The sequence below is a fragment of the Oryzias melastigma genome, linkage group LG23, assembly GCF_002922805.2.
Source record: "Oryzias melastigma strain HK-1 linkage group LG23, ASM292280v2, whole genome shotgun sequence".
Lineage (NCBI taxonomy): Eukaryota > Metazoa > Chordata > Actinopteri > Beloniformes > Adrianichthyidae > Oryzias > Oryzias melastigma.
The window spans coordinates 16,818,423-16,836,241 of NC_050534.1; the positions used below are offsets into that span (position 1 = coordinate 16,818,423).

General features: G+C 36.5%; 2 protein-coding genes across 2 annotated transcripts in view; one reads left to right on the plus strand and one right to left on the minus strand.

Moving 5' to 3' along the window:
* Nucleotides 1-2,057: 2,057 nt before the first annotated feature.
* On the plus strand, nucleotides 2,058-11,974 carry cd36 (CD36 molecule (thrombospondin receptor)). The gene is made up of 12 exons (XM_024288855.2): nucleotides 2,058-2,359; nucleotides 2,645-2,802; nucleotides 2,871-3,015; nucleotides 6,315-6,464; nucleotides 6,552-6,643; nucleotides 7,692-7,741; nucleotides 7,822-7,891; nucleotides 8,036-8,223; nucleotides 8,311-8,429; nucleotides 8,512-8,585; nucleotides 11,177-11,231; nucleotides 11,311-11,974. Exons 1-12 carry the CDS (start codon nucleotides 2,237-2,239, stop codon nucleotides 11,485-11,487), a joined length of 1,401 nt encoding a protein of 466 aa, XP_024144623.1. The 5' UTR covers nucleotides 2,058-2,236; the 3' UTR covers nucleotides 11,488-11,974.
* A 1,475-nt stretch (nucleotides 11,975-13,449) lies between these two features.
* sema3c (sema domain, immunoglobulin domain (Ig), short basic domain, secreted, (semaphorin) 3C) overlaps nucleotides 13,450-17,819 on the minus strand; it is a gene marked incomplete at its 5' end in the record, with an annotated part of 54,586 nt that continues 50,216 nt past the window's right edge. Inside the window, 1 exon segment of the mRNA XM_024288867.1 lies at nucleotides 13,450-15,681. Within this exon segment, the coding sequence (XP_024144635.1) occupies nucleotides 15,262-15,681 (420 nt within the window). The 3' untranslated portion in view covers nucleotides 13,450-15,261.

Genomic DNA, 17,819 nt, shown 5'->3' on the forward strand with positions numbered 1-17,819 from the left:
TAGTTCTCAGCATTTTTTTTTACATATTATTATGTCGTTTTTTCCCCTAAATTAATTAAAAATTCCCCTCTAAGTTTCCCTGCCCATTGCTGAGGGTTCTCGTTTACACAGAGACATTAGTTTCTAGCCCGCCCGGCATATTTTTTGCATCACAAAAAGTTCTATTTCAAACAAAATTTTTCGGTCTGCTCCTGCTTCACCACAATTTAAAGGATCTATTCCATATTTTTTTTAGTCTTTCAGAACAAACTATATCCACATATGTGATCATATATTCCATTTGGTACAATAAAGAACAAATTATTTGGTTACCGTAGTTTTTTTATACCTGGAAGTAAGACTCTTTGATGTCTGAGGCTCCGCCTTTCATGCCTTGTTGGTGCCACCCATTTCATGACGTCATCCTAGAGCCGGCCTCGGCATTGTGTTTGTGTTTCGCCCGCGAAGACAAACAACATCCAAATTTTCGCAAAGATGGATGTGCATATGCCTTTAGCACCCTCGGCTATCGCTACACTGATTGTAGCGATAGCCGAGGGTGGCGGCTAAGATAGGTACGTGGTAAAGCTAGCAGCTGATTACTGCTAGCTGAGCAGCGAAGTTAGCAGCTGATGACCACTAGCTGAGCAGAAAAGCAAGCCACTGATTACCGCTAGCTGAGCAGACAAGCTAGCAGTTGATTACCGCTATCTGAACAGATAAGCTAGCAGCTGATTACCGCTGGCTGAGCAGAAAAGCAAGCCGCTGATTACCGCTAGCTGAGCAGACAAGCTAGCAGTTGATTACCGCTATCTGAACAGATAAGCTAGCAGCTGATTACCGCTGGCTGAGCGGTAAAGCTATCAGCAGATTACCGCTAGCTGAGCGTAAAAGCTAGCACCTGATTACCGCTAGCTCGGCTGTAAACTAGCAGCTGATTACTGCTAACTGAGCAGTGAAGCTAGCAACTGAGCATTGACAGCTAAGTGTTAAAGCTAGTGGATGCTAGCCGAGTAGAGAAATTGGGTGGTTGTGGCCTGGGGGTGGTTCTGGAAGCCCAGACTCTTCCTGAAAGTGGCAGTTCTCACTTTGTGACATCAGTTTGTCAGAACCGGCTTGTTTTTGTGAGCTGGGAGGGCTGATAGGTTTTTAGATCAAACAGATCAAACAACTTGCTTTGGGCTTGTTTATAGTGAGGGATGAACATTACGATACACTAAAAAGCTAAAAAAGTTGATTTTGCGTGGTATAGATCATTTAAATAAAGAAATACTCGAAAAAGCAATTTTGAGCTTAATCATCTCCTTTTATCATCAGAAAAAGGCAGAAGAACGGATTAAAAAAACACAATCAGTCAGTTTTTCATAAAATTCCCTTTGTTTGTTATATTCTTAGCTCCGCCCACTAAACTGAATGAGTAAAGTTTTCAGATTTAATTTATATTTTCATTTTCAACCAATTAAAATATATATGTGCTTTTAGTTTATCCATGGGAATAAATCATTCACATTATAAAAGCATTTGAGCCATTTTATTTTTTTTAATCTTCAGGTTTAATGAACACTCTTTTATTCATTTGTTTTGTGCATGATAAAATCAACAAACGAGCACAACTTTTTAAAAATCTTTTTGCTTTTTTATGGAGGGTTGCGCTAAAGTTTTGGCACAGAGGAGGGATCTCATGAGATCTACAAGGACGTTCATCTACAGCATCGAGCTTTAAATAATCCACGTGTGGTCTTTTATCACCTAAATAATCACCATAACTGATAAACAACTTTCAGGGAACAAATTTTAAAGCCACTCATAAAAGTATAATCAAGATTACAAATAAATGCTTTGCAACTTCAAGTTCAATAATGTCGTCTTTTATAAATATATTATTAAGAACATATTTGATGATTGAAACCCCTTTGGTAGAAATATTTCTTAAAGATGAACATATAAAAATGCTGTTACCCCTTTTCCTCAGCCTACAGCAGCTGTTATCACCTGGCCAAAGTGACTCCTCCCACCTGAACCTTAAACCTGCCGTGCCATTATGCAACCTCACTTTATTAAAAAGGTGTTCCTGGGCCGCTGCGAGAGGCGTGTGCACCTTCCTCCGGCCTCAGCAGCTCTGTCAGCTCCTCCGATGGTACAGCCTGACTCTGCAGCTGGGACGCGAACAAGCAGCACATAGAAGCAGAAGGAGAGGCAGGCAGGAAGGCAGGCAGGCTCGCACGGTTGGAAGGAGGGGAAACGCACACACCACGCCATGGGATGCTGCAACAGAAGGTGCGGGCTGATAGCCGGAGCCGTGTTTGGCGCTCTGGTAACCATCCTGGGAGGCATCCTCATCCCGGTGGGGGACATGATCATTGAGGAGACGGTGAAGAAGGTAGGGGGGCTGGAGCGCAGAGAGTGACAGAATGGGAGTGAATGTGTGAGTGAGATCAAGGTGAATCAGGAGAAATGTGACGCACGGTTTGGGAGGATGCTTCAAAAGTGTGGGCAGGATTCAGAGCCAAGGTCGCCTTCCCTTGATTCATCAATCATCTCCATCAGTTATTTTTAGTGCTTCTTTGATGTTAAAGGCAGAACAGTCACCTTTTTTGAAGTGTCAGGAGAGCTGCTGGCCTGGAGGCATGTTAAAAATAGATCGTCTGTGTCTGTGGGGTTTTAGGAAGCCACCATCGAGCCCGGAACCATCGCTTATGACAACTGGGTGGCTGCGGGAGCAAAGGTGTACCGGCAGTTCTGGTTCTTTGACGTGCAGAACCCAAAAGAAGTGGAGCTGGGCGGGAAACCAGTGCTGATGGAAAAAGGACCCTACACGTATCTGTAAGCCAGCTCCTCTTCATCAACACTAGAACCCTTCCTTTGTATTACCGAGTAATTCTTGTTTTCAGGACACGATTTCTCGCCAAGGAGAACATCACATTCTTCCTCAATGACACGGCCTCGTTCCTGCTGCCTCAAGCTGCCATCTTTGAGCCGTCCATGTCTGTAGGACCAGAGGAAGACATCATCTCATGTCTCAACCTTGGAGTGGCTGTAAGTTTGGGCTATCCCACTTTACCTTCAGTTTTCTATCCTTTTTACCAATATACTTGGAACCCAACTGTATAAAGAAACAAGTAAAGTTGGAATCAGGGTTAAAAAAACATTCAAAAACAGACTTAAATGATGTGTTTTCTTTCTCTTCCTGAGTACCAAACAGTTCCGATGAGTAATATCGTCGGTGGAATATTCCTTATTGCTCCTTAATAGGGCGGCACATTTCTGTCCACTCACTCCTTTTGCCCAACAAAAGCAGCTTTGGCAGGCTAATATCTGTCTTCACTCAGATAAGGCTTGTAATTATTAGCTTGCGAGTATCAATGCTTCCTAGCTCAGACTGGAGCAGTTTCCTCCCATGTTTGAAGGCAGTAGTTAAATAAAGTTTAGACAAAGAATTTAAAGAAGTCAATTTTTCAAGATAATGTAATTATTTTTAATGCCTAAAAAATGACAAAAGTGTGAAAAAGAAAGTGCAAGAGCCAAAATCTGGAACATTGTGGTGAGAGGGTATGATATTTTTGTACCCCTTTTTAGCAAAAAAAAAAAAAAAAAAAAAGCCTGATCCAACATGATCAAAACATACTAAACTACTTGCTAGCTTTAGCATACCCACCAAACCACTCTCCAGCTTTAGCATATTCCCAAAACACTAAGCTAAGCGCGCTAGCTTTAGCGTGCTTTGACACTTACTCTAACCAGTAAATGCTGGAAAAATAGACATTTCAGTCAAGGTGGTACGGATCAGGTAGATGGCATGGATTGGGTAGCAACCAACATACTAAAGTTTTAGCATGCTTTCTAAACTTCTAGCCAGCTGTAGCGTGCTTTAACACTTACTCCAAAAATGCTTTGAATGAAAGTACAAGCATTTCGCACGTGCAGGGTACGAATCAGGTAGCTGGCAAAAGGTTGAGTAGCAACAGACATGCTAACGCTTTAGAATTCTCTCTAAACTACATGCATGCTTTAGCATGCTCACCACACTACTTTCCAGTTTTAGCATACTAACTAGTTTTAGAATGCTTCAACACTTACTCTATCTGATAAATTGCGTAAAAAAAGCTGTAAGTGAAAGTACACACATTTTGCACACGCAGGGTACGAATCAGGTAGCTTGCATGGGTCAGTAGCAACAAACATGCAACAGTTTTAGCATGCTTTCTAAAATTGCTATTTTTAGCATGCTCACCAAACTGGTAGCTTAGGCGTGCTCACTAAACAACTTGCTAGCTTTAGCATATTCCCAAAGCACTGAACTACCACTCAGCTTTTGCATGCTTTGACACTCACACTATATGCTCTGAATGAAAGTACATGTATTTCGCACATGTGAGACATGGATCAGGTTGCTGGCATGGATTGGAGAACAAAACATGCTAAGGTTTTAGCATGCTTTTTAAACTTCTAGCCAGCCTTAGCATGCTTTGAAACTTACTCCAACCTATAAATACCTTAAAAGTGTTCGTATTTTGCATGGGTCAGGTAGCAACAGACATGCTAACATTTTAGTATGCTTTCTAAGCTACCTGCGAGCTTTAGCATGCTCACCAAACTGCTTTCCAGCTTTACCGATACTCGCAAAACACTCAAATAACAGCTAGCTTTACCGTGGTTTGATATTTACTCTAACTGATTAATATTGCAAAATGGGAATGAACGCTCATGGATCAGGTAGCTGGTATGGATCTGGTAGCTAAATACATGCTAAAGTTTTAGCATGCTTTCTAAACTTGCTTGCTTTAGCATGCTCACTTAACTACTTACCAGTTTTAGCATATTCCCAAAACACTAAACTACCTGCTAGCTTTAGCTTACTTTAACACACTTTAACGCACGTGCAGGGAACGGATCAAGATGGATCAGGTAGACTTAAGTAGTTTAAGCATGTTTATTTTACTTACTTAAAATTCTTTTATGTCTTAAAAGTTTAAGAACCAAGCTTTCTAAATACGTTATTCCTGGAAAATGTAAATGTTATGTAATTGTTTTTTTCATCCGACAGAGTGTTAGTGCCACCAAAAAAAGTAATATCCAGTTTTTTGTTTTTTTTAAATTAAGACTTTAAATCTTGTAAATTTACGGGATTAAAGGTCATAAATTTAGCCTATGACTTTTAAAGTTTTAACTTTATTCTCGTAACTTAGCAGTTACGAGTTTTTTCTCGTAAATGTATGAGATTTAAAGTCTTAATTTAAAAAAATTAAATATTTTTTATAAAGTGGCCCTAATTTTGAAGCATGTTGAAGCATGTTTTTTTTTTTTTTTTTTGACAAACTGAGCACAATTTAAACACTTCAAGCATGCTAAAAATAATCGGATTTAAATTTTTTTTCTGCTAACTTCCTGTCATTGTGGAAGCAGATTTTTGATTGTAGAGATAAAACAAAAGTGAAGTTTAGCTAATTGGTCAAAATGAGATTATAAAAGAATGGTTTTAAAAATTATAAGATTCTTCTCTTACTATTAAGTGAAAGTTTGATTCTGTAATCTCTTAATTTTTCTAGACAATTATGTCTCTAGGAATTAGACATTTTATTTAAATTACATAATCTAATTTAGTACACAATATCTAATCTAGATTCATTTATATTTTTCTTTACATTTCAAGATTGTAAACCATTTTAAAAGTGTTGCTAGCTCCCATAGATAGGATTAATAGTGTTAATGACAACAAAAAGATAGGAATTTAAATTTAATGGAACTTAAAGTCAAAGTATTTAAAGCTATATCTGCAAAACATTAAATAATAACTGTATGTACCTTTTTTCATTATTCTTTAAAGCTTCTGGTTATGCTTAAGCATTAAAAGTATGTTTATGTGTAATTGTTTTGTGTGACTGAACTGAAACTGGAGTGTGTTCTTGAGAAGACTGACGTTACCTTGAAGCTGTAAATCAAGCTGACAGTCGGAGTCTCCCTGCTGGTCTTTGGCCTATTTGCGGACCGCAACCCTCTTGACAAGAAGCTTTTTGTTGTTTCTCTACAAGTTCATGTGTCGTTACACAAGTGGAAAAGCTGATCTCCAAAGACCAAACTGTTTTTCTTTAAATACCTTCAGACAAGAAGAGAAACCTCGTCTGAACCCGTAATATTGAGGGAAGAATGCTTTACTGTTAAAGTGTTGATCGCAAAAACTGTGAAGAATTTATTTAGAAAGCAGATAAACCTTAAAAAAACACCAAAACAATCCTTTGTTTTTGCAAAGTAACAAGAACAAATTTGGTTTTATTTCTAAAAAATTGAAACAAAATGGAACATTTTTCAGACAAATCAAATGTTTCCTTTTTTTTCAGGGAGCTTATTCACTTCTTCCTCCCAACATGCTGGAGTTCCTGACCTCTCAGGGGAAATACTCCTTGTTTCAAAGGCGGACAGTTCGTGAGCTGCTGTGGGGCTACAAAGACCCGTTGCTGTTCGGGATGCAGATGGGTCTTTTCTCACCCGTATGTAAACGTCACACGAGGGCAACAGAGAGAAAATGATCCAGTTAAAAGTGACTTGAATAGTTACAACTCTTGTTTCTCTTCTAGTACAATGGAACTTATGATGGATACTACAATGTATTCACCGGCAAGGATGACATCAACAAAGTGTCACAGATTGACATGTGGAGGGGAAACAGGTTGGCTCAAAATTCTTTTTATCTCCTAGTTTTAACCCTGGGGAACCCAAGCACAAATTTCTTTTAAATATAAAGTTAATGTAGCAATTTTTTCGTTTGTTTATTTTTCTCAGGAGAAACTTACAGTAGCCAACAACAACAACAAAAAAACAGCGATAAAAAAAAAATATGAAAATAAGACCACGAAAACAAAGATAAGCAATAGAAAAAAATAAAATAAAAAAGGCCAAAGAAAAAAAAACCACGCAAAAATTAAAAATACAAAAAAAAAATAAAACACCAAAAATATGAAAATAGAAAACAAATTGGCATAAAAAAGCAAAAATGATGCCAAAAACAAAACAAAAAATATAAATGAAAAAAGGATTAAAGAAACGAACACAAAAAATTAAAACGAAAATAAAAGAAGAAAATTCTCCTGAACAAAAATGGTAACAAAAAAATTAAAAATACAAAATAGAAAAAAAGAAATAAAAAATGTAAAAAAAATGAATAAATACCAAAAACTAAATAAATAATTACATAAAATACATGTATAAATATAAAAACAGAAAAACTTTAAAACAGAATAACAAAAGAGAGGTAAAAAAATTAAAATCACCAAATCAAAAAAATAAATGGAATTGAAACAAGAATGGCCAAAAAAAGAGAAACATCAAAAGTAAAAATGATTATAAAAAACAAAAGCAAACAAAAAAAAAAAAACGTGACACGAAAGTTAAAAATATATATACAAATAGAAAAGATAGACAAAAAGGTCATTAAAGTAAAAAATTAGAGAAAAAAACTGAAAAAAGGCCAAAAAAATAAAAAAAAAAAGGCAAAAAAATTTTTTTTATTAAATTTGAAAAAGCTTTGGCCAAAAAAAAAGAAAAAAAAAGAAAAAAAACAACACAAAACAAAAAAAGGAAAACAATAATAATAAAAAATAGAAAAAAATAAAATGAACCAGTGGACATACACACGTCCTTTTTTGACCCCATGGCTTCTCCAGCGTTAAATGTTCAAGGTAAAATCCATGTGCTCAGAAATTTTCTTTGTGCTGCAGCAACCTCGGCTTTTGGAATGACTCTTATTGTGACATGATCAACGGGACAGGTACGTTTGTTTTGCGTGTTTGCTCCGCCCTCACGTTGCAGAAGCTTCACCTGAAGAAATCTCACTGATTTCTCCATCAGACGCTTCGTCCTTCGCTCCCTTTCTGGACAAGGAGAAGCCGCTCTATTTCTTCTCTTCAGACATTTGCAGGTGATTTCCTTTTCTTCTAGTATGACCCTTGGTCTTTTTTTTTACTTCTAGAGGTCAAAAATTACATAACAGACTCATGTTGATTAAGCTGCACAGCATAACAGATTAAGATTAGATCTTCCCGCGTCATGTTTTTGCCTGCAGGTCCGTCTCAGCCAGCTATGAGCAGACGCTGGACCTGAAAGGGATAGATGTGTACCGCTACTCCCTCCTCCCGACCACGCTGGCCTCCCCCGTGGACAACCCAGACAACAGATGCTTCTGCAAAAACATGCAGACCACAAAAAACTGCACTTTGGCTGGAGTTCTGGAGCTCAGCACCTGTCAGCAAGGTCACTTAGATTTATCTTTGTGTTGCGATAGCTTTGATCTGCTCCTCCTGCAGCTGAACTCTTGTGCTTTTTCTTTTTTGGAAATAGGTGCCCCCATCTACATCTCTCTGCCCCACTTCCTTCACGGCAGTGCCATACTGAGGGACAGCGTGGTAGGCCTCAACCCGCATCCGGAAAACCACAAAACCTTCCTGGATGTGGAGCCAGTAAGTAGGACAGGTTATACTACAGCTATGAAGACAAACGACAACCAAACGTGACCAAAACTTCTGTCCTGATTTCCACCAGATCACCGGGTTCACTCTAAACTTTGCCAAAAGAATTCAAGTGAATATGATGTACGGACCATCAGATGTCGTCACGTAAGTAATAACTCTCAATTAAAAAGGAGGTCACCTTTAAAGAATGTTGATTTACTTGTAAACTGAGTGATAAAATATGATAGTTTAGTAGATGAAACCAAAATATATTAAAATTCCTTTAAGCTCATTCAAGTTAAATTAGTTCTGCTGTAAGCGCAAACCCCAGTTTCATATTTATTGGTGAGATCCACTTTCATGTGATAATAAATAATAAATTTTTCAGCTTCAGCCATGTTAAAAATGTTAAAGACACAGTTTTTGGTGGCATTTTTCTGATGATGGAGGACATTTATAAATGATATTAAACTAAAAATTGCATTTCTGGGTATTTTTTTTATTCAAAATGTTGCGATTTAGGAGCAGAGTAAAAAAAAAGGTCTGAAAATTAGCATATTTGTGACCTAGAACACATTCTGAGCGGGCCACAAGCTCCCTTGATCTGAGCTATCAGAAAGAGGGAGGGGAAGGGGGGCGGGGTTGCTTCACACGCACAGTTCCACCCACAATTCAGAGGACAATTTCTATTAAACGACTGCCAGTCTGCAGAAGCTTTATCGTTATTTTTATTTATTTATTTTTAATTTTGGCCCAAAACTGCATCTTCTTTTTACTTTTATCTACTGGGAACATTTTTATAATAGATCAAAAGATGATCAAAGTGAATTTAAAATGCTAAAATCTTAAAATGATATAAAGGTTTTGCTGAAGTTCAAATTTATGTAAAATTTTAAAAAATAAAATTAGAAACTTGATTAAAGTACTCTGACAGGAAGAGAAACTAAGAAACAAAAAGCAATTTTTATGAAGAGAAAAACATACATTTATATCTCTACATCTTTATATGAGCACATAATAAAATAAAAATTGATGGAAAACAACATAAATTTACTTAAACAATTTAAGTGAGGAATGTTTGACAGAAACTAAACTTTTAAGAAGGATGGAGCTGGAAAATTAAGATAAAATAATGTTCTTTTTAGCCTTCAGGTCTCTGAACTCACTGGTCCCTTTGCTAATCACATTACCGGTTTAAAATAAAATAAAAATTACACCAACCACCACAGAAGAAAAGTTGAAAAAGTTTGTAGCTTCATCAAGATATATAGTATTACTTGCAATAACGCTAGTGTGAATGCTGTAAGCTGAATTTGGCCACAGAAGATTCTAGTGAAGATAGTTGAAGATGCTGAAATTGATAGCTAAAAATGCTGAAGGTTATTGCTGAAAATTCTTAAGCTGATATCTAAATACACTGAAGGTGGTAGCTGAAAACACTGAAGCTAAAACATTAGCTAAATGCCAAATTAGCTCTGAAAAAAAAAAAAAAACGTACGTTACCTAAAGCAGCTAGCATGTAGCTGAAAAAAATAGCTACATTTAAAACAGCCTAAAACACTGAAAGGCAGCCTAAATCAGCCAAAACTGCTAACATGTAGCTAAAATATTAGCAAAACTCCAAAATAGAAAAAAAAAATCATAAATAAGCCAAAACTGCTAGCATGTAGCTAAAGTATTAGCTAAGCTCCAAAATAGAAAAAAGAAATTCTAAATAAGCCAAAACTGCTAGCATGTAGCTAAAATATTAGCTAAGCTCCAAAATAGAAAAAAGAAATCCTAAATAAGCCAAAACTGCTAGCATGTAGCTAAAATATTAGCCAGGCTCCAAAATGGAAAAAAAAAAATCCTAAATAAGTGAAAACTGCTAGCATGTAGCTAAAGTATTAGCTAAGCTCCAAAATAGAAAAAAGAAATCCTAAATAAGTGAAAACTGCTAGCATGTAGCTAAAATATTAGCCAGGCTCCAAAATAGAAAAAAGAAATCCTAAATAAGTGAAAACTGCTAGCATGTAGCTGAAATATTAGCTAAGCTCCAAAATATAAAAAAGAAATCCTAAATCAGCCAAAACTGCTAGCATGTAGCTGAAATATTAGCCTCATTCAGGGGTAAAAGTAGATTTTTTTGTTGTGCCAGTACTTTGCCTGCCCCATACAGGAGCAGCATTCCACCTCCAAATCTTATATCGGAACGCAACTCCGGACCGTTTCGACTTACTTCCACCCCTGGCTAAACTCCAAACCAGCCTAAAAAAAGTAAAACAGCACATATTAGCCAAAACAGCTACCATGTCGCGGAAATATTAGCTAAATTCCAAAATAGCCTAAAAAAATCTTAGTGAATGCCAAAATTGTCCAAAAAATAGAAAAATGTTAATTTTTAGAACTTTAAAACTGTAACTTTTTAACATAATTATGAATAATAAAAACAGGCAGAAATATTCAGAATAAATCAACTTAAACCTTAAATAACTTTTAATTTTTTACTATCCATGAAATTATATTTTTTTAAACTACACAAATTAAAAATGAGCACAAATTAACGTCGGGTCTTAATAACAATAAAATAAAATGATCTGGAGGGCCGGATAGAATTACCTGGAGGGCCGGATCCGGCCCCTGGGCCTTGACTTTGATACATGTGCCTCTAGTGGAATGATGATAAACTACAGGGAAGAAAACATGGACCATGTACATCATTTATTATTTAAATTATTTTAACAGCTTGTAATAATGAACTTTTTTTTATTTTACAGACTCTTTAAAAATATCTCAGACTACAGCATACTTCCTCTCGTTTGGATGAATGAGGTAAAAAGACAAAAAAGTGAAGAAAATAATAACTTTTTAGACATAAATCTATAATTTTTTCTTGTTTTTCCTCCTCCAGACGGCAACTTTAGACGACGAGACCGCAGACATGTTTAAGAATGAACTTTTTGGCCGGATCAACATGTTGGACATCATACAGAAGGTCATGATGGGAGCAGGCGCCGGCATCTTCGTCCTCTGTCTCATCTTCTACTTCTTTGCGAGGAGGAGCCACAACCGGGGCAAGACTGCGTGACGGCGGCGTGGAGCTTCCTCGCCGTTCGGTCCGTGCAAAGGCACAGTGCACTCAAGCTGCTATCAGCCGTCTTAATATGGACCTGCACTGTTTGGTTTTGAACTTCATCATTATTTATGATGCCTTGTTTTTAGGTTTTAAAAAGGGGGTTTGGGGGGTATACTGTGATTTTTGTACAGCTCAAGAGAGAATTGTTTCGCCAGATTTCCTTTGAACTGCAGACTCTGTAACATGAACTCATATCTTTTGCTGAGTGACTTTATTCAGAGGTAATAAAAGCTGGAAAAGGTGAGTCAGTGATTGATTTGTTTAAAAAAAAATCTGTTTATGGTGTCACAGCTGATTACTTGGTTTGAACTATTCTTCAATATGATGTTTTAGTTTTTTTTCCTTTAAACTTTACATTATTTGTCCATTAAGGTCCAATAATTGTTGAGTAAAAACTGAATAAACACTCACATCCATTGGTGGAGGTGGTATGATGGTATGGGGTGGCAGCTGTTTATAAAGAAGAAAGAAACTAACTTGTAGTGGCTCTCCTTAACATTGATGACTATATTTAGAATTGATCAATCCTCAGAATTGGAATATGATTGGGAAAAACAATGAGACAGAAATAAATTATTTGTTATATAAATTCATTTTCTCAGAGGTCCTTGCAAAAATTATTTAATTCTTTCAAATTTATTAATTTTAAATAAACATTTTTGTCTATAAATTCCAAAATGTGCTCTTTTGGCATTTACCATATGAAGAAACTGTTCATAATTTTTCTTCTGCCAAAAATTAATTCAGCAAATTTTGCAATAACTTATTGTAGCTAGTAATTAAAAAAATATATCAATAGTTTTATTAAAAAAATCTTAGCTAAAACAAAACTACGATGTTTTTTCTTCTAAGAAAAAGTAAACTATTTTTTATGGGATTTTCAAAATAAAGGGGTTTGTTTATTAATCCTTACATATATTCTAATTTTATTACTTTGAATAATTCAAATACTATTTTAAGTATTTCAGCTTGTTTGATATATATATATTTAAATAAGGCGCAATTTGGAAATGAACTTAAGTAGTCAAGAATTTAAAGTATAAAAATCCTTTTTCTTCTTTTGTTTCGTATTCCACATCCATATAGTGATATTTGGTCATTGATTTTATGATTTTTTTCTGGCAAGAAGGACTAATATTTTTGACTTCTTACAAAAAAAAAAAAAATGGCCATCCGATCTATACCTCATGATAAAAAAAACGATATTTGATTCAATTCATGATAGATACTTAAATGTGTTTATAAAGCAAAATTTAGAAGATTGTACAGTAAATTAATTGATTTATGAATGATATATCAAATTAAACAAAAATAAAACATTTCTTTTTAGAATTTATTTGATTTTATTCTTTAGTTAACCCTTTAACACCTGAGGCGTCCCCGGTGACGCCTGAGCACAAAATCTTTAACATACCGTTAACACGATCAACGTAATTCCAGTAGATTCAGAATCTGCTGGAATTACGTTGATCCTGTTAAAAAAATTACTGTAAATCAAAGAACATAAACACTGGAGCACCGGTGTTAAAGGGTTAAACTTATTCTAAATTTATATCCTGATTATTGCCTGATTTAACAATCTAGATTTAAATATCCACTTTTATGATTTAGAACATTCCTGAAAATAATAGTAATAACAATAATATGTACTTTTGACAACTCTTTAAATACAGCGAACACCAAAGCACAGCAGAGGTAGAAACTAATTTTATCTAACTTTATAGCCTAAAATTTGCATACTAAACAATTATCAGTGTAGTTTCAAAATAAAAGCTTCTGTTTTTGTTTAAAGCTTCCACCTGGCAGGAAAGTGACTGGTGTACATTAAAAAAATGATTTATCAACTCATAACAAAACAAATAAAAGCCGTATTGATCAAAAACATCAACAATAATCCACGTTCTTCATGAGAAATTCATCTGAACAGATTTATTCAGGTTAATAATAAATACAAATGCATGTTTCATGGCACATTTGAATCGCTATGAGGAAAGGCAGATGGTTTTCAAAATAAAAGCTTTTATCTCTGCAAGTTGCAGATACGGTCGAAGCCATTTGGTGGTTTATTTTTTACACATCGAAACATATTTGTTTAGGCAAAGTTAATTTAAAAGACTGAAACAAAAAACTGTACACAAGCAATGACTTCTATCTACACGATCTAAGCATAAAAAAACATCTATTCACATATTTGAACGTTTCTACTTCACAGATAATCACTACTTGAAGAGTTAATAAAGATCCTAGTTTCAATCGGTCTGGAAATGTGTGTTGTTTTTGCAGTCAAAAGTCCACACTGTTGATTCCAGGGTTTTGAAATGCATTATGGGTAAGCTTTAACACTTCTTTACATTAACGGTAGACATGCTTCAGTGCTGGTGAAACATGCAGGCTAAGCAAAGTCAGGCATCTTCTCATACAGTACAAAGATCAGCGAGTCTGCAGCCACTCCTGCTGAGCTCAAGCTTCTGCTGAGATGTATGGCAAACCAGAGGGGCCAAAAAAAAAAAAAAAAAAATTGGAAAAAAAAAATCAGCATTTATCATCAAAACTCTGTTTTATGTCATTTATTATATTCATCAAACTACATCTATGGATTTCATGTTTGGAAAAATATTTTTCCTTAATTCAGTTGGAAAAGCAATTCCCATATTGGTTAAATTTTATATTTTTATATACTTTTTTGACTCCAAAGTCATTATTGTGATGATCAATTTCAGCTTGCTTTTGAGGCAAAAACAACCAAAATTGAGTGTTTGGTGAATTGAACATGTTCTTGTGCAGTTTTTCTGATTATGGAGGACACAAAAAAAACCCAAAAAAGCTTAAGTCGAGGGTGTGAGGGTCTGTAAGCTAGCAAGTGAGCGCATAAACAGAGAGTTCTCAGCAACAGGGAGAATAAAGGGGGGCGGGGTTACTCCATGGTGCAGCTCTGCAGACATTATGTCATAAAAATGACAGATTTTGGCTAAAAAACAAAAACAAACAAAATGAAAAGACCACTGAGAACACTTTTAAACTGACCAGAGTGGAAATTTACAGAATCAGGATTAATATTTTGGTTTTTGGGATTATGTTTAAGGATAAGAAAGAACCAACAAAAAAATCTCAAAACAAATGAAAAAAACAAACTTTTTTTTAAATTCAAATCAGTTTAAAATAGTAAAATATAAATAAGGAAACAAAAACACTTCACTTTAGAGTCTGGGGAGATCATTTTCCAACAAATTTAAACCTTTATTTTGTTAAAATCTGATTTTCTTTCAGTGAATTTTAGTGTAATTTGTGCCCTCCGGGCTGCCATACATCTGCTTAAATACAGAAAATTTTTCCTTTGGCCTCAACTTTTTACACTTTCAATTTGACTGACTTGCATCCCACAGAGCTCCACCGTCACGTCTTCTCTACGTCCCTTTGTAATCATAGCTGTAAACAACGCTCCTTCTTTCAAAAAAACAAACAAACAAACAAACCACATCCTCTGGAAGTCAATCATCAGCTGATCCACGGAGTTTCTCCAACATCATCTGCAGAAACGTGTTGTTTTTATTCATATTTGAGACAGTAGCTGCTCATTTCCGCTCCTGCTTGTCTTGCTCTCTCAGCTCATTGGCTCCTGTTTGCTTTGTGTCTAAGTGAAACTTTGTCACAGAACCTCATGCAAAAACAAAGAAATCCTTCTCCCAAACTGCTTCTATTTTACAAAAGTCTCCGTCTCGGCGGATCTCAAACTTCTGGGAGATGGTTGCGTCGATTGCGGCTCTTTCTTCGGTCCAATAAGGGCTTAAGTTTGGCCAAATCCCCCCTGAGGGGTCCGGGTGGCTGTGCCTGCTGCTGCTTCTTCTGCAGGTTCTGGAGCTCCTTCCTCTCTTTGCAGTACTGCTGCACGGCCAGAGTCTCTGCAGGACTGAAGGCCGCCAGCAGGACCTTAGGGTGCACCGAGCTGGCCCAGCCCCAAGGCGACTGCCGCTTGTCTGTCAGCACGCTCACCACCGCGTCGCTCAGCACGCGCAGGCGGATTTTAGCCACGGTGCGCTTGAAGCCGTTCTCCGTGGTCAGGCAGTAGTAAAGGCCCTGATCGGACGGCTGGGCGGAACGGATGAGCAGGCCGTGCTCGGTGGAGAAAACGCGATCACTCAGCTTCACCTGGAAGGGAAACAAGCGTGAGTTCAAGTTTCTAGAACATTTTACGACATTTATTTATGACTCCACTGTGTTCTGATGGTGAAAATGTGAATGGTTTATTCAAAACTTACATTTAAACACGTTTTTTTGTTCAAAATTTCTCGACTGCAATGCATTGTGGTCTATATTCACTAATCTAGTGACCATCGATGCACGCTAGTTTTTCACAAAGACTTCTGGGAAATTCCCAGTGTACTCAATTTCAGTATTAGTCGATTCAGACAGCACCAAAAATGTCAAACGCATTATATAGTGATTAGGGGGGGAATTCGGACATAACCCAATATTTCTCGCCATTTTTGTTATACCGCTAACGTTAGCTTGGGGGTTGTGAGGATCTGTAAGCTAGCGGGAGAGTGTAAACAAAGGGATGATGGGATATCATACTTGTTTTCTTGTAATAACGTCAGGTGGATGTCGTTATCACAAAAAATAAACTTTTTTCGTAATAATGCAAAAGTGGATATCGCTAGAAAAACAATTGTTTTATCGTGATAATTTTCTGATGAACTCAAAAACGTTATTAATTAAAAGTTCACTGGAAACTTTTTGAAAATCGTGCTTCCTTCGACAGCTTGTTGAATAAGAGCTGTTTTTTCTGAGCTGTCCAGGTAATCCAGGTAATCAGAAAGAGCTGGTAGATCTCGAAGAGCAGGATCTGGCAGCTCTGGTGTGTAGTTTGAGGTTTAAACTCCACTGAACAGACAGACAGACAGCTCAGGGAACTGCTGCTGTAATCTAATCACACCTCCAGTCTGCAGCAGGTGTTTGTTTTCTTCTGATTGTTTTCCAGGTAATGTGTGGCAGTAAAAGTTTGTCATTAATGAAAAAACTCCGACTAATTTAGCTGTAAACTGACAGTAAACTGGACTGAGTGAGTGTGATGTCAAACACTTCTAGACAAGGAAAGTTGGCCATCGATTCTATGGCAACCACTCTGGCCAATCAGGAGTTAGCTGACTGAAAATCCACACCTCTACCTCTTGAAAGTTTCCAAAGTTCGATATCATACCACATGCTTATATGGAGGCATGGGATTGGCCAGTTTTTAACTAATAACCTAAACTAAAGTAAAAAAGGATTATTAAGAACAGAAAAGAGCAGAGCAAGAATGGTTATTCTGACAAATAGTTTATTCTTCTGTTCACGAGGGCCACTCAGTCCAGTTCTATTATACAGTCAATAGCTACATTTACATGGACACAAGTTAGTGTATTAAAAGCCAGATCGGAATAAAAAAGCTTCATGTAAAAATGTCCGAATCCTCTAACCTGATCAGACTGATCAAAATTTCCTTCCGATCTGTGTTTACATGAGCAAAATCTCTTTAAAACGGACCGATTAGAATAGAACTGTTTACATGGAAAACTTCATCCGATTATAATAAACGTTAACATACGCCACATGTTTGATCGGTGTAAGTAATTCTGATAATTCTCTAAGTAAATCGGATTCTGATTTTGACATGCGCAGAAGTATCTAAAATACCGGAAATGACCGTAGAAGAAGAAGAGTTCTATTGTAAACAAAACAAACAAAGCTGCAGCTCATGATTTTCTGAGCGTGCTTTTATTACTATTATTATTTTTAAGTGACTGTTCACACATAATTTTCTAAATCTGTGTATCCAATGGTTTATTCAGACCAGGAGGAAGACTTAGGATTTAATACGCAACATTTAGCCTTGGCCTCAGTTAAAATCCATGCGGGGAATGCTCCAATATGCATCATGGCCACACATAAATACGTGGGAATAACATCAGCCTTTACATCAGACATAATAATCATTATTAAAATAATCGTTTGTGGCAGCCCTACTCCCAGCACACACTCCTTTAATGGCACTCAGCTGAGTCTCATTGACAATCGTATATATAACACTAAAGTGCTGCTCAGAGCCTGACTCCTTGCAATTTTTTGTTTTTGCCACTCCACCTGCATTACTGAGCGTTTCTATCTGGACCTAATCTTCTGTCTTCATCTCTGACTGCCTGCCGCCTGCCCTGACCCTCACCTGGACCCTGACAACTCTAGTCTCTTCTTTGACGCTCTCATGATCGTGAATGACCTCTGACCATCTGCTTCGTGGACTTTTAGCT

Excerpts from the sequence above, each read along its gene's own strand:
- cd36 (XM_024288855.2), top strand. The coding sequence starts at position 2,237 with ATGGGATGCTGCAACAGAAGGTGCGGGCTGATAGCCGGAGCCGTGTTT. Across the intron at positions 6,644-7,691 it reads GACATGTGGAGGGGAAACAG|CAACCTCGGCTTTTGGAATG; the intron begins GTTGGCTCAAAA and ends TTTGTGCTGCAG. Across the intron at positions 8,430-8,511 it reads CCTTCCTGGATGTGGAGCCA|ATCACCGGGTTCACTCTAAA; the intron begins GTAAGTAGGACA and ends GATTTCCACCAG.